The sequence below is a fragment of the Chiloscyllium plagiosum genome, chromosome 33 (assembly GCF_004010195.1).
Source record: "Chiloscyllium plagiosum isolate BGI_BamShark_2017 chromosome 33, ASM401019v2, whole genome shotgun sequence".
Classification (NCBI taxonomy): domain Eukaryota; kingdom Metazoa; phylum Chordata; class Chondrichthyes; order Orectolobiformes; family Hemiscylliidae; genus Chiloscyllium; species Chiloscyllium plagiosum.
Window position 1 is genome coordinate 16,732,076 of NC_057742.1, and position 15,749 is coordinate 16,747,824.

General features: G+C 39.7%; 2 protein-coding genes across 5 annotated transcripts in view; one reads left to right on the forward strand and one right to left on the reverse strand.

Annotated features, from left to right (window-relative positions):
• The window catches only part of dusp3a (dual specificity phosphatase 3a), a 36,508-nt gene extending 22,286 nt beyond the window's left edge, over nt 1–14,222 (reverse strand). The window contains exons 1-2 of one of the 4 annotated variants that reach the window (XM_043675040.1): nt 14,142–14,222; nt 5,570–5,830 (exon numbers count right to left, since the gene is read on the reverse strand). In XM_043675040.1, coding sequence (XP_043530975.1) covers nt 5,570–5,691 — 122 coding nt within the window. In that variant the 5' untranslated portion in view covers nt 5,692–5,830; nt 14,142–14,222. Of the gene's footprint in view, nt 1–5,569; nt 5,831–12,751; nt 12,770–13,219; nt 13,238–13,374; nt 13,510–14,141 lie in introns of those variants that run through there. The other 3 variants (XM_043675041.1, XM_043675042.1, XM_043675043.1) reach the window with 3 other exon arrangements.
• LOC122539890 (ras-related protein Rab-18-like) overlaps nt 13,620–15,749 on the forward strand; it is a 26,076-nt gene continuing 23,946 nt past the window's right edge. The window contains exon 1 of the mRNA XM_043675039.1: nt 13,620–13,812. Within this exon, the coding sequence (XP_043530974.1) occupies nt 13,745–13,812 (68 nt within the window). The 5' untranslated portion in view covers nt 13,620–13,744. The remainder of the gene's footprint in view (nt 13,813–15,749) is intronic.

Here is a 15,749-nt window from a genome sequence, read left to right on the forward strand (position 1 = left end):
GGAAGATGGACAGGTAGGACAGTTCAAGAGGGCAGTGTCGAGTTGGAGGGTTGAATCTGGGATGAGATGGGGGGAGGCATCAGACAAAATGAATGCTAGTAACATGATTGATTTGGAGGTGCCGGTGTTGGGCTGGGGTGGACAAAGTTAAAAATCTCACAACACTAGGTTATAGTCCAACAGATTTATTTGGAAGCACTAGTTTTTGAGCACTGCTTCTTCATCAGGTGGTTGATGAAGAAGCAGTGCTTCGAAAGCCAGTGTTTCCAAATAAACCTGTTGGACTATAACCTGGTGTTGTATGCTTTTTAACTTTAGCAACATGATTCTAATTGATATCAATAGCATACATATGTCTGTTTGTCCCTCACACAAATTCATCACTCTGTGGAATCAAGCTGCTTCCTCTACTCAGGGAATGACACTGGTTGCACAGCGACCATTAGGCTCCTAACCCATATCTTTATTGAATTCAAATTCCATCTGTTATGGCAGGATTCAAACCCAGGCCTCCAGAATATTACCAGGGCTTCTGCATTAATAATCTAGTGCTACTACCACTGGGCTATCACCTCCCATTTGAGTGGGTAGCTCACTAAAGCTAAGTAACTAACAGTAGAATCTCATTGTGAGGTTTCAAAGGGGATATTTTTTGAAGGACTTTTCTCCACAAATTGTTTAAAACTTAAGGGGCTAAAATGTTAAGGGTGTTAAACAGCTCCAGCGATGATCTAACTGTTTGCCAAGTTGCCTGACCGGCAGCTGAACTGATGCAATTTCTATAATTAGCTCCTCATGTTCCTGACAGATGTAACATTTTGTTTGGGCTGTATTAGTGTTAAAAATAAATGCACAAGTCCCAGCATAGTCCCAAACCTTATACTGTACAGTATTTCAGTCACATGCATTGGTTATAATTCAAGGTTGTGACTGAAATAACGTATGGATACGGGTACAAGATGCATATTTTCACAAATTCAGGCTGAAATTGCTGCAATCAAGTTCTAGAGTAACTAACTATTGTTAGACGTTCTTGAAAAATTCATTGCAATTCATGCATACGCTCCTGGGATGGCTGTAAATATAAAATGAGTCAAATAGCCTTGGATGCAACCTTCCTGTCTAAGGCTTTCAGCCCAGCATGCCTTGACAGAATGACTTTTATTCACGACTTGTCAGTTTTTAAAAGGTTTTCCCAAGTCTGGAGTTTGAAACAGTGACTCCATTTTCTTCACTTGATTCGCTTTTTTCCCTCATTTCTAGAAACAGCTAGATTTGGCTTTGCAAAGTGTCATTCCCTGAGTGTGAGGAGGTAGCCTGATGCCCTTGAGTGATGAATTTGTGCAAATGGTCAAATGTGCTATTGAATTAAAGCTGCCTATCTTGAGAAGCAGCTGAATATTATGGTGGGAGACACGTCTCCCAATTTCCTATCCAGTGTGCTCCTACAACAGGCGGGCAAAGGGTTGGAATGAAAACCAAGTACTTCCTGACAGGGTATGAGGACAAACAGACACATGTACACTATTGATATCAATTAGAATCACATTGCTTGCATTCATTTTGTCTGATGTAGTACTTAATGTAAAGAAGCTCCAAAAAGAAGGTTAAAGAGAAAATAATACAACTGAAAGAATTGGCAAATATGTTATCTCAAAAAAGATCAGGAAGCAAAAAGCATTGAATTCATTTCTTGCTTAATATGTCCTCACACTCAAAGGACTCCTTTCTCTCTTAACTAATCATGTTTGAAATACATCAATCCCACAGATCCCATAAATGTGTTTTCCGATTGCTACTCAACAGAACCTTCCATTTGTTCCACAACCTTTAACTACACACATAGCTGTGTCACTAAACCCCATTAATGCACAATTATATGCAGTTCATACTAAAATATGAAAAGAAGTGTACCATAAGTGAACCCAACGTTTACTGACAGAATTCTTTTCATAAAGGTTCTGTTAAACAAATCAGCCCGGGTAGTTACTTCATCACTTGATCAGAGGCAGGAGTACTTTTAAACAAGCCTTGCTATTTAGCTCTTATCCTGTCATTGACTAACAACCCGGCAATATCATAAGGGGAGTTGTTAGCGTAGTGGCAATGTCAGCGTAATCCAGAACCCCAGATTAGTGGGGACATGGGTTTGAATCTCATTATGGCAGAGGGTGAAATTTAAATGCAATAAAAATCTGGATAAAAGCTAGCCCAATGGTGACCACTGTCCATATCTGTAAAAACCCATCAGGGTCACTAATCTTCTTTACAGACCTGGCCATACTAAATTGGCCTGATGTGTGCAGGCTAGGCAGATTAGCCTCAGTAAATGCACGGGTTACAGGGATGGGGGAGGGGATGGGGCTGGGTGGGATGCTGTTTAGAGAATCGGTGCAGACTCGATGGGCCGAATAGTCTCTTTCCGCACTGTAAGGATTCTGTAGTTTTATGATTCTTATAGGGTGTCCAATGTTTGCCTGATAAATAAAAAGAAATTTAAAAACCCATAGGACAAATCCAAAAGCAGCACTAGTGCAGTGAATTGAAGAGTGAATTATTTTTTAAAAAACATTGTTTAAAAACAAATCTCAGTAAGACAGAAATACCCTCTTAACTGTCCTCTGGGCAATTAGCAACAGCAATAAATGCTGCCTTAGCCAATGACGCCCACATTCCATACATGAACAAAACACATAAGGACAACATAACATGGTGAAAGGTAGGCAAAGCCTTATTTTTGCGAGGCTAATAAATCAGTTGTAATTTCTGACATGGATTTCTGGATGCTCTGTTCTTGGCATGATGGTCACTACCTCATATAACTCAAACTGCCTTGTCCCCAGTGACAAAATGGTTAAACAAATGTGGAAAGAAAATTTGCAGACATCAGTGTTTTTGAGCCTATTTTTACTCTCCAGCAGATGTGATACAGTAAGTCAGCTGTGACTCCTCACAACTGTAATAAAAATGCAATGTATCCAAAATAGTCTGGCCTTCAGTGTGCTGCACTCCTTCATTGTCCAGCTGCTTTACTTTTACAACATCCAAAATTAAATTGCTCACTCTAACAAATATTAGCAACACTACTCATTTGTTCATACCTTCACAAATTATTAATTATGCAGTCTTAGCATTTCTTACAGCAACAATGATTCCAGGGGCAGCACTTACAATTAAGGAATTATGAAGTATGAAAGTCATAGTTTAATGTACTGCTTCTCTGCCAACAACACTGTTAAAACACTAAGCTGTGAAATAAGGCTGAATTCAGAGATTTTAGCAAAAGAACATCCCCTTTTACAATGCTGGCTTAATGTCAGGTGAGAAATCTGTAATTCTCCCTGTATAATGTGGTGTCCTGTGAAAACAATGGGAATCCAGCAATAATATAAAACAGGAAATGTCACTTAACTCTGAGTTTGTTTCCGTATTCAATTCAATCATTGCTCAAATCCATTTACTCACCTTTTTTCTGTATTTCTTCATATCCTTACTTAACCAAACTCTATTGATCTCAGTCTTTAAAAATTTCAATTGATCCACTATCCATATTCTTTTGGAAGTTAGAATTCCAGATTTCCAGTATTCTCTTGTAAAATCGTGCTTCCTGATTTCATTCCTATATGACCTTGCTCAGATAATAGCTGAAAATGTGTTGCTGGAAAAGCGCAGCAGGTCAGGCAGCATCCAGGGAACAGGAGAATCGATGTTTCGGGCATAAGCCCTTCTTCAGGAATCAGAATTCTTGCTCAGATAATATTAAGCCCTCTTGATCTAGATTCCTCTTCCAGAGAAAATCATTCTGCCCTATAATTGTGCCTTTACCATACTAATGACTTCAATCACTCCTCAATCTTCTCATTTCAACAGAAAATAAATGAAGGTAATGCAACCAATCTTCCTAATTTAACCCTTTAAGAACTTGTACCATAGAATTTTAATTTGAAATTCTCCACCATTCTGACTGAATTTTATTGGTTCATATGTATTTTTAAAAATCACACAAATTCCCAGAACATTCTGCTGCAGCAGAAATTAATTTAAATTGATCAAATTTGATTTAAATCTAATTTAAATGAAAAAGTGACAAGATAATGGCTGTCCGACAGACAGGATTATGCTAAATAATCTAGCTGACAAACATAGGCTGTTCAATTCTCCAGAAAATGTAAGTTATTTTTGACACTGTAGCCCTAGAAATAATCTGACACTTTAAGGTAGACAAGATACTTACTTAATCAGTTCATACTTTGAGAAGACTACTACTTAAAACATCTAGAACTGTATTATTGATTTTGTTGATTTAAAAAAAGGTTTAAAATAATTATTAAAAGCAGCTAGGAACTCTATAATCCAGTGTGTTAGTGCTGTCTTTGGATTTGTCCTGTAGGTTATATTTTTGACACACCATTATCAGGCGAGTATTGGACACCCTATTGCCAGGTCCTCACCATTCTGTCCCAAGGTCAACCAAGGATGGTTCTTTCTCTAGCTGTCTTGCCTCTGTGTGGCACTGTATTTTTGTCAGTACTGTCGGTACTAATATGAAACGGAGATCAGTAGCACAGCACATGGAATGCTGTGTGTGCAACACATTATGCCAGTCCTGCAGTGCTTACGGAACAATTTCACCAGTCAATACAAATCTGCATTTACAATGAGTTTTATTAAGGGACAACTTCCAAAGGTGACACAGTAAAATTAATAATCACTTAATGTTTTCTGCCAGCTTTCTCTCCATCTGAAGTTGGCATCTGCAGCCCTCATTACCTCACTAAAGTAGTCACTCTTCCTATGTAAACATATGACTATTTGAGCTTAATCCTATGATTAACTCAGATGTAGATATTTTCTCATCCACCTGTTCAGAGATGTGGTTACACTCCTCTGGAGCAGGTGGGACGTGTACATTTAGACATTTTCTAAAAAGGTCACGGCAATGGGTTTCCTCTTTGGCATACCCAGGAGTCCAATCATAACTTAGCTCAAACTGGCCAGGAATGAACCTGGGACCTAAAACTTAATATTTCATCACTCACTTAAATAAGGGCTTGAAAACTTTGGTGATATACTAACCTGTGCTTAATTGTACATTAAAAAAAAATCTAATTTCAGATCCATTCCAATGTGGCAATCGGACTTTTGCATTATTAGGCCCCTGGTTGGACTGTGAAGCCATCTCCCAACCTCACAGAAAACTCCAGCTCTTGACTACTGCTTCTGTGTAGCAACAGGGCAAGGCGTGGGCACAACCCCTCTGTACAATATGCCCAGGTGAACAAATTCCAGGACATCTAAAACCATGAACAGAAATTTAAATATCCAGTTAAAAGGGTCATTTGTATCTTTAAAAAAACTGTTGACTTTGAAAAAATGCATTGCCACATTTGTGTGTGAATCAATTGTTGGGATTCTTCTGAGAACCTTTATCTGGCCGGCTATAAATAATGTTTACAACGTGAGAAAATATGTTTAGGTATGATTAGATACACTGTTAAGATCAGTTCAATCGAATTGCTAATAAGGAGACTCAAAGACAGCAGCTGCTGCTTGTAAATGTAACACTTACGCGTTGCCCACATAGATCCTGGAGTAAACTTCATTGCAGTGCTGGGATGGGAGGCTGTAAAAGCCGCTGTCATTTGCTAAGAGCTCGTTGAGTTCCTCCACCATCAAGCGGTGCTCTGACATGTTCCGTGGTTGAGGCTGCACCCAGTAGCAGAGACGGAGGAGCTGCTTCGAGACTGTGTGTACACGGGCGTTTGTAAAGGTTGCTTTCTCCTCGCCGGTGTTAAAGTTCCCGCATCTCCAATGGACACGGAGGGAAGATCTTAAGGGAGAGGGGTGGTGGGGAAGAGAATAAGGAAGAAAATCTGAGAGGCGATCAGCTGTTGGCAGCCGCTGCAACAACGCCCGTCTCCAGCAGGCGGCACTCACACTGACACAGCAACCAGGAATAAATCCTTTCCGAAAGTGAAATCTGAAACACTCAGCTGCCACCAGCCAACATTCTCCAGCACACCCCAGTCCCTCAACCCACCTAGTGCTCACTCCCCAAAATGTAAACTTTGCAGTTTAGTCAGTGAGAACACCATGACAGTGCAGGGCAACTATATTCAGTAACAAGGGCATCAGGTGTGTTTTTAAGCTCCTGGCTGCCCACCGCATTGTTAAATCTGCCCACTGCTGCCTCTGCCTGTCTCTGCCCCCACACTTGCTCATCTGTTGCTGAAACTCTGGCCCATGCCTTTTGTTTATTTTAAGCTGGATGATTCCAACTCTCTGCTCGCTGCTTTCTTCCAGGAACAACCCCCGTAACGTTGAGTTCATCCAAAAATTTGCTCTGCATATTCTAACTGGTGGCTGACGTCCAATTAGTTTCTGGTCTGCCAATATCTCCTTTTTAAACTTATTTTTATCTCCAAGCCATTTTACAGCCTTGCTCCTTCCTATCACCTTACAATTATCTGAGAGCTCTGTGCTCCCTCACTATCTGCAATATTTATCATTATAGATATGGTGGCTGTGTTTAGACCTCAGGCACTTGACTTCCCTTCTTAAACCCTTCAAACTCTGTACATTTTCTTAAGATGCTTCTTCAAACCTCTCTGAATATGCTTTAGATCATCTTTCTTAATATCTCCTTATGTGGCTCAGTGCCGAACTTGTTTGAAATCACCCCTTTGAAACCCTTGACTCTTTTTTTATGTCAAAGGTGCCAATATAAATGCAAATTGTTGTTGACAGAACTATAGGTATGTTTACAGCACACAGGGAGGCAACTGAGCCCACTTTGCCTCTGCCAGCTTTTCATCACTGCAACCCAAAATTAACTCACGTACCCCATTCTCTCCACATTAACTCATTTGCCTATGCAGTAGCTAATAATGAAATAACAAGTGAAATGAACAAAGATTTTGCTTGTCTTCACTACACAGAAACATTCCAGTAATAACGGTAAACTAGGAGGTGGAAGAGAGAAAGGAACTTAATGAAATTATAATCACGGGGGAAGCAGTACTTAAACAAACTGATAGAGCTGTGGGATGACATCTATGTGTCCAGATGGTCTTCATCCTGGGCTCGAGGCTCTTAAACCTTAGTAGCCAGTAGGTGCATTGGATTTAATTTTCCAAATTCCTTTTATTCAGGAAAGGTTCCATAATAACTGGAAAGTAGTCAATCTAACCATTTTAATCAAGGAGGGACAGACAGAAAACAGGAAATCATAGGCCTATTATTCAGGTGCGTTTCATAAAATCAATCACTAAAGTGATTCTTTGAAGGAGTAATATGATGTGGACAATACAGAATCTGTAGTTTTACTGTACTTGGGTTTCCAGATGCATTTGATAGCGTGTCACATCACAGATTATTGCAGAAAATAAAAGTTCATGGCACGGGGGTAACAATATCAGCATGGACATAAGATTGTTGCATGACAGAAAACTGAGAGTTTGCATAAATCGATCTTTGTCTGATTGACAGGTTATGACGAGTAGTGTCCTGCAGGGGTCTGTCCTGGCTTCTTAACTTTCCATAACTTACATCAAAGACTTAAATCTGGGGAATGAAGACATGGTCGCTAAATTCATGTAGTAAAGTATTTTGTAAAGAAGACTTAAGGAGATTGCAGATGGATGTTAATAGGTTAGTGAGTGGGTGGGCAAAAATCTGGCAGGTGGAGTATATGGGAAAATGGGAAGTTGCTCATTCTGGCAGGAAGAATGAAACAGCAGAATATTACTTCAATGGAGAACGACAGTGAAATTCCAAGATGTTCTCATTTTCTCCTACAAAATTCATCCGCAGATGCACACAATCAAGAAAACTAATGGGGTGTCATCTTTTATTATCAGTTCTTGTCATAAGGATGTTATGCTTCAGTTATATGGGCCACCGGTGAGATCACATCTCCAAAACCATATGCAGTTTTGGTCTCCTTATTTAATGATAAATATAAATGCATTTGTGCTGGTTCAGAGGAGATTTACGAGATTGATCCCTGGAATGGGTGGATTGTCTTATAAGGATGTCCTGGGCTTATTCCATTGGAGTTTAGAAGAATGAAGGATAACTCCATTGAAGTCATACAGCAGAGTTTATACAGCACGGCAAGAGTCCCATCGGCCCATCATGTCTACACTGCTCATTATGCATCCATCAATTTTCGTCTCATTTTCCAGCACTTGGCTTTGTATGCTAAGGCATTTCAAGTGTTAAGTATTTAAGATCCAGAATGGTGCTGTCAAGATGGACACAGAAAGGATGTTTTCTCTTGTGGGACAGTCCAGAATTAAGGGCCACTGTTTCAAAATTTAATCTGAATGCATGGGCAATCTAAACTATTCCTTTACAAAATGATCTCCACTCAAAGTTTCTTCACCCCTACCTTCCCACTGTATAACTTTCAACCAGACAACTCAATCTTTCCATCGGTAAGGGATATGCAATATCAAAAGACCAATATTTCTCAAACCTCTGTTAAATTATCGCAAGTCTTGAGTGTGAATAAAGCTTTTATAGTTTTGTGCAAATTGATCTAAAGTTAGTAGGAAAAACAACACTTTACACCAAGATGCATTTCAAGTTGACAAAACTACATTCTCACAATTAAATATGTGTTTAATAAATTGAACTATGCACTAAAATCTTAGGAAAAACAAATATTTGTACCTTTTCCTGAATCTCTTTTCATTTCCAACTAGAATAATGTGTTAGTAAAAGTTCATTTTGGAATGTTAATTTATCTTGGTAAAGAAAAAAATATCATTGAATTACTAGTAGCTATGTTGGTATTGTAGAACTGTGTTGTTAATGTAGCACACTCTCTCCACATAATAAATAGACCATTTCTGCAATGTCCAGGAGGAATGTCTGAAATGTCCATTTCCAAGAAGACCCTCATAAGTCACTTGTGAAAAATGCAGCCTATTTCCAAAAGAACGTGTAATTCATTGTCACTGGTGTGATAATGTGAAAGCTGTGTAACAGTAATGTCTAATGTAGATTGTTTGACTTGTCAATATTCTTGAAATGGACATCCGAGGCCTTGCCAATAATCAGTGCAATCTTTAGTCTGCCAAGTCTCCCTCTTTATGTGCTGATAAATGCTATTTATTTGGGCTGTAACAGTGGCTCTGTGAATCACCAACATTTGTTGAATATGAAAGTGCACAAGTTGCTTGTAAGCTCATCGGTAACACACTGTGGCAGTAATTAGTGTTTGATCTAGTGTTAGTATCCTCTCCACAGAGAGTCAGGCTGCATGGGAATGCAGATTGCTGTCTCTGACATAGAACACAACATATCTGATTTGCCACTCTTTGATGAAGGTCTTGCAGATACATCCAAAAATTGCCCGAGAGCATTTGTTGAGGTCGATGAAGTATGTTTTTTTACCTTAAAATCCCAGGTAAATGCATGGTAATAGGTTGAATGAACAAGCTAGCGATTTGGCAGAAGCCTAAAGATTGGGACTTACAGCACTTACAGCACTGTGGATGTATCAATGCCACATGGAGCTAAGGCTCATCTGAGGGAGTTAGTGGACTGCAAATTTCAGTTCATTTTCTAGTTGGGGTTTGATACCACCATGCATGCTAAATAACTATCTTGAAAAGTTGAAAGTGAAGCAAGAGAAGTGAATGGCAGATGTGCCCAACGTAGATGGTGTGAGAATGTAAGATGGAAATGTGAACAGTTCTGAAGAGGGGTCGCTGGACTTAAAACACAAACTCTATTTTTTCTCCACAGATGCTGCCAGTCCGGCTGAGTTTCTCCAGAAGTTTTTGTTTTGGTTCAGAAAAACCAATACCTGCAAATTCCCCTCCAAGCCACATGCCTTCCTGACTTGGAATGATGTTGCCGTTCTTTCACTGTCACTGGATCAAACTTCTGGAACTGTTGCTGTAGCTCCACTGAAAGGATGTTCGTGGTTCAATTGCGTCATCACCATCTTCTCGAAGGTGATTAGGAATAGGTAACAAATGCTGGCTCCATCCATAATGCCTAAATCCCAGGAAAGCGTAAAAATCTGACTGGTGCTCAGCTCTTATATTTAGCAAATGCAATTTAACGCACTGTCTTCCAATTTCTGTTCTGAATTCTGAAAATAGTTTTGAGCCTGGATACAGCAATCTTCTCAGCATGGTACATTACTATCTTCTAAAAGGACGACATTCTCCAAGGCACATCACTTTGCCTGACACCCAACATGGGTTTGATATTTTCCCTGCCTTTACCGATGGGTTCTACTTTTTACACCCAGGATGAATTTCTTTTCTTTCACATATGCATCCATTCCCTCCTTTGTTCAATCTTTCCATATTCCCCATCTCTTTCTCCATTCAGGATCTTTGCAAAGTTTGTATAATTTTTGGAAACATTTCTGAATTCACAATTATGGTCCCCAGACAGTATTGCTTCCCTTAAGAAAAAATGCACGTCCTACATCTTAGCCACAAATATTTGATAAGAACATTAATTACTTTGGAAATTCAGTCACTTTTGTTACGTAAGCATAAAGTTGCAATGAATTTACACATAGAAGGTTCTTACAAACAATGACCAAAACAAATTAACAGTTAATCTGTTGTCTGGTTGAGGGAGGAATATTTCTTGTTTCACCTCAATCAGTGCTAATGGATCAGTTATACTCACCAATGATGCTTCAACAGGGCTATTGTAGTAGTGGTAGTGTTCCTATTCTAAACCAGAAGATCAAAAGTCACATGACACCAAGTTATAGTCCCAACAGGTTCATTTGAAACCTCAAGCTTTCGGAAAGCTGCCCCTTCGTCAGGTCCACCCTCTGAGTAAAAAAAAAACTATTTTCATCTTGGATCTAATTGTGCCCCTGGTTCTAAAATCTCCAACAAGGAGAAACAGCTTACCTGCATCTACCCTGTTTATTCCTTGAAGTATTTTGTAAGTTTCAATGAAATCAGCTTGCATTCTTCCAAACTCTAGAGAATGAAGGCCCAGTTGCCCAGTCTTGCTTCTCACCATCCTGGGTGTATGTCTGAACCTTTGTTGCATTCCTTTTATAATAATAAAATCTTTCCTGAGAGAAGGAAACCAGATACCCAACATGGGTTTGATATTAGTAATCCAGGTGCGTTCTAACTAAGCTCTTATACAATTAAAGCAAGAATTCATTACTCCTGTGAACAAATCCTCTTGCAATAAAGATTAACAATGTTGTAATAACTTGCTGCACCTCTATGTTAGCCTTCAGTGACTTTATGACAAGGACACCTAGGTCCCTTTGTACAGCTATACTTTCCAATCTCTTACTGTTTAAGAAATATTCTGCAAATCTGTTTCTTCTACCAACGTCAATCACCTCACATTCTTCCACATTATATTCCATTTGCCATTCACTACACCCGTCCAAATCCTCCAGCAGCCCATTTCACATCTCCCTCCAACATACAAAGCTGAATGGGAATGTTTCATTTACAGATTTTAATATACAGCAAACTTTGTTTTAATTGGGACCCTTTGAACCAGCACTCTTGACAAACTGGCAAAAAATTATAAAGCTCAAATAGCATGAAGTTTACTAAAAAAAAATAAAAAGTTTACTGTATTACATTTGATCCCTAACTTTAAATAATTGACAACAAAAACAAAAATTGCTGGGTAAACTCAGCAGATCTGGCAGAGAAAGCTTTCTGCCCACAGATGCTGCCTGACCTGCTCCAATTTCCCAGCAAGTTCTGTTTTTGTTCCCGATTTCCAGCATCTGCAGTTCTTTGGTTTTCATTGTCTTTAGTAGATATTTCCAATCAACCTGTTCAGAAATGTTATTAAAAACCTTTTGGAACTTGAACCTAGACCTCTTGGCTCAGAAGTAAAGACACTCCCCCACAAGAATCCTTTCCTTCTTTGGTTTTCAGTTGTTGTGCTGTCACTGTCACTATGTCCTTTTTGGCATCACTGGCTAAGCCATCCCTAATTACGCAGAGAGTAGGTAAGCACAAGGACAGCAGATTTCCCTCCCAAAAGGATATTAGTGAATCAAGTGAGTTTATAATTGATGAGGATGGTTACAATCCAAATTTTTATTGATTGCATTGAGGTAACACCAACTGCAATGGGATTTAAACCAATGTTCCCAGTACATTATCCTAGTACATCTAGATTCCTAGCCCAGTGATACCACCACTGTACCATCACAAGCCCACCTTCTATGGTTTTAAATCATTAATACATATTTCAAACAGCTGGACCCCAAGTACTGATGCTTGGAGTAATCAACAACTTAATTAAATAATGTACATTAAGTTTGACTCAAATTTGTGTTAGCTGTAAGAAACTTTCAATTGTACTCATTTTGGAATTTATTTAATATATCACGGCAAAAAAAGGTTAAAGTCACCATGTAAAATATTTGATTGGATACACGCGTGTTTTTACTGGGGGTGGTTAAAAAAAAGTCTCTGAAGTTGGTGGTGGCAAGGTGCTCAGAGTGTGATAAGACCTCTGGGTACAGAGAGAAATCTTGAAATCACCATAGTTCCAGAGGAACGTAGGGCGTCATACACAGAGTTCTGGTGGTGATTTAACCTAAAGGTCACCAAGCCTCAAGCGAGAGGCGAGGTTGAGAAGTTGGAGCTTGAATAATAATCTGAAGGTGTCATACTGTAATGCAAATCGGCAGTCCAACCGGCTGAACTGACAAAACCATTTTATTCCGTAATGATAATAATTAATGAGCGATTTCATTCTTGTCGTTTGCGATTACCTGAATCATTTAGCTAGATTATTTTTGGCGTAACTCTCCACTAGTTTAGTAAGATATAATTTTCCAAATAAACATTCCTCTTCTTGCAAGTGATATCCCTGTACTGAATTGTAACTGTGGAGACCCTGTATCTTTCCGGTCACATGCTCTTTACAGCAGGAAATCTTCCTGTTTCTGACATGACATCACAACGTACTCAGTGAATCGGAGATTACAAAGTTTAACATATTTTAAATCTGTTACACAAAATTGAGTTGGATGGCAACATTATCTTTAAATTTAGTAAACTTAGGAAAATTGCAAACAAATTGAGTCTTTCTAACAGACTCCCAGCCCTCCAATATTCTCTGCGATAGCCCCTTTGCTAAGTAAGAAAAATAAAGTTCCTGCCCTCCTCTTAGAAGGAAAACCAACCTTTAACAATTTATATATTGCAAAAATAAAACTGATGCCAAAATACACGCCTACCGCGAGGATTATGGATTGCCACACAATATTTCTTCAAAAATAACTTGGTGCGAGCCTTAACGAGTCTGAATTGCAATTGAAAGCAATACTTCAATTTAAAAACACGGACTGTATATTAAAGACTCACAGCAAACAACTTTTTTTAAAAGTATTACTTTTAGTTGCTATCCAGAATTCTGCTGCCCGCGAGTTTCACAACTGGCAATTTAATAAGTCCATGAACAGGTTTGAGAAATGATCAACAACAAAAAAAAACAGAAATTGCTCGAAAAGCTCCATAGGTCTGGTGGCATCTGTGCAGAGAAATCAGGGTTAATGTTTGTTGTCGGGTGACCCTTCCTCAGAATGACCATTGTTTTCAGACTGGGAATGCTGCTGCCCTGAAAGGTTAAAAGGGACGTGGGAAGAAATTGCGCGACTGCGTCAGCCCACGCTGCAACATCTATGTAAGGAGGGAAAGTAACAATTGGGTGATCAGCTGACGCGGCGTCTTTGTTCTTTTGGAATCCTGAAACATTCGGGACAATGGAAGAGGGAATTCTCGCTACATTGAAGATTCTGATCATTGGGGAAAGTGGAGTGGGCAAGTCCAGGTAAGAGGCAACACACAACGTGTCAGGTTTTGGCTCCCTGCAATTCACTGGCGACTGGTCTAGCCACTCGACGTGGAAGGCTAGGAAGGCGTCAATCCGCCTGAACAATTATTACATTTTTAGAACTAAAACAAAAATCTCTATAGTATTTAAAAATTGAAATTAATAATCCATCTGATTTACAGAAGTATATTTGATTTATGGTATTACCGTTGTTATATAACGTTTTTAGATTCGGTTTGGGGTAATGGCTGCCTGGCGTGTTCTCGAAATGCTACGATTTGCCCAATTTTACTTGTTTATCCTGAATCAATTTAAATCCGAATTACCTTTTGAAATCAGTGTCAGGAGAGTGGGAGGCATTGCCGAGGCGATTGTGAGAATTCGAAACGAATATGTTCCCAGCAAGAACAGGGGTGGGACTTTTGGTTTTGAGGCCCCCCCGCTCGTCCAGAAACGCAAGGTTTTTATTTTTTTATAAAGAAAGGGCCTTTGACAGATTGAGAGAGCTTAAAGCTGAGAGAACTGCATAAAGAGAAGGAATTTAATTAGTAAATAAATTAAGAAACCAAAGAGATGGTGTCAAAACATGCTGAAAGCAAAATCAAAGAAAATCCCCAAGATGTTTTGCAGAGAGTGGGACAATTTATTTTCTTCACAATTTTTATAGGATGTGGGTGTCTCTGGCAATTTACCCATTCCCAATTGCCCTTGAACTGTGTCACCTATTTAAGAGGACAGTTAAAGATCAGTCATGTGATTCCAGAGTCACATGTAGGCTGGACTGAGTGACTGTTTCAGTGCTGTCTGGTGTTCCCATGAGGAGACAGAACAGTTCATCAACTTCACCAACATCATCTACCCTGACCTCAAGATCACCTGGACCATCTCCAACACTTCGCTTCCCTTCCTGGACCTGTCTGTCTCTGGATGCGGCAAATAACTTAACACGGATGGATATCTATTTCAACCCCACCAACATCCACAGCTACCTTGACTACATCGCCTCCCACCCCCTCTCCTGTAAAAATGCGATCTCTTACTCCCAATTCTTCCATCTTCACCGTCTATGCTCCCAGGAGGAGCAATTCAACCAGGACATTCCAGATGTCCTTTTATTTCAAGGACTGCAATTTCTCCTCCCACATGATCAACAATGCCCTCTATCACAACGCCTTTACTTCCCGCACCTCTGCCCTTGAACCAACCCCCACAACTGCAACAACGATAGAATCCTTTGGTCCTCGCATTCTACCCCAGGAATCTCCAGATACAGTTCATCATCGTCTGCCATTTTTGACACCTACAGTAGACCCCACCACCAAAAATATTTCCCCCCCTCCTCCCATCTGCGTTCCACAGAGACCATTCCCTCTGTGACTCCTGCGTTAGGTTTGGAAAGGCAAGGACTGATTCGGGATAGTCAACATGGCTTTGTGCGGGGGAAATCATGTCTCACAAACTTGACTGAGTTTTTTGAAGAAGTAACAAAGAAGATTGATGAGGGCAGAGCAGTAGATGTGATCTATATGGACTTCAGTAAGGCGTTTGGCAAAGTTAGATCTCATGGAATACAGGGAAAACTAGCCATTTGGATACAGGACTGGCTCAAAGGTAGAAGGGTTGTTTTTTAGATTGGAGGCCTGTGATCAGTGGAATGCCACTGAGCTCTCTACTTTTTGTCATTTACGTAAATGATTTGGATGCGAGCATAAGAGCTACAGTTCGTAAAAGTTTGCAGATGACACCAAAATTGGAGTGTAGTGGACAGCGAAGAAGGTTACCTCCGATTACAACAGGATCAGTATCAGATGGGCCAACGGGCTGAGAAGTGGCAGATGGAGTTTAATTCAGATAAATGCGAGGTGCTGCATTTTGGGAAAGAAAATCTTAGCAGGACTTATACACTTAATGGTAAAGTCCTAGAGAGTATTGCT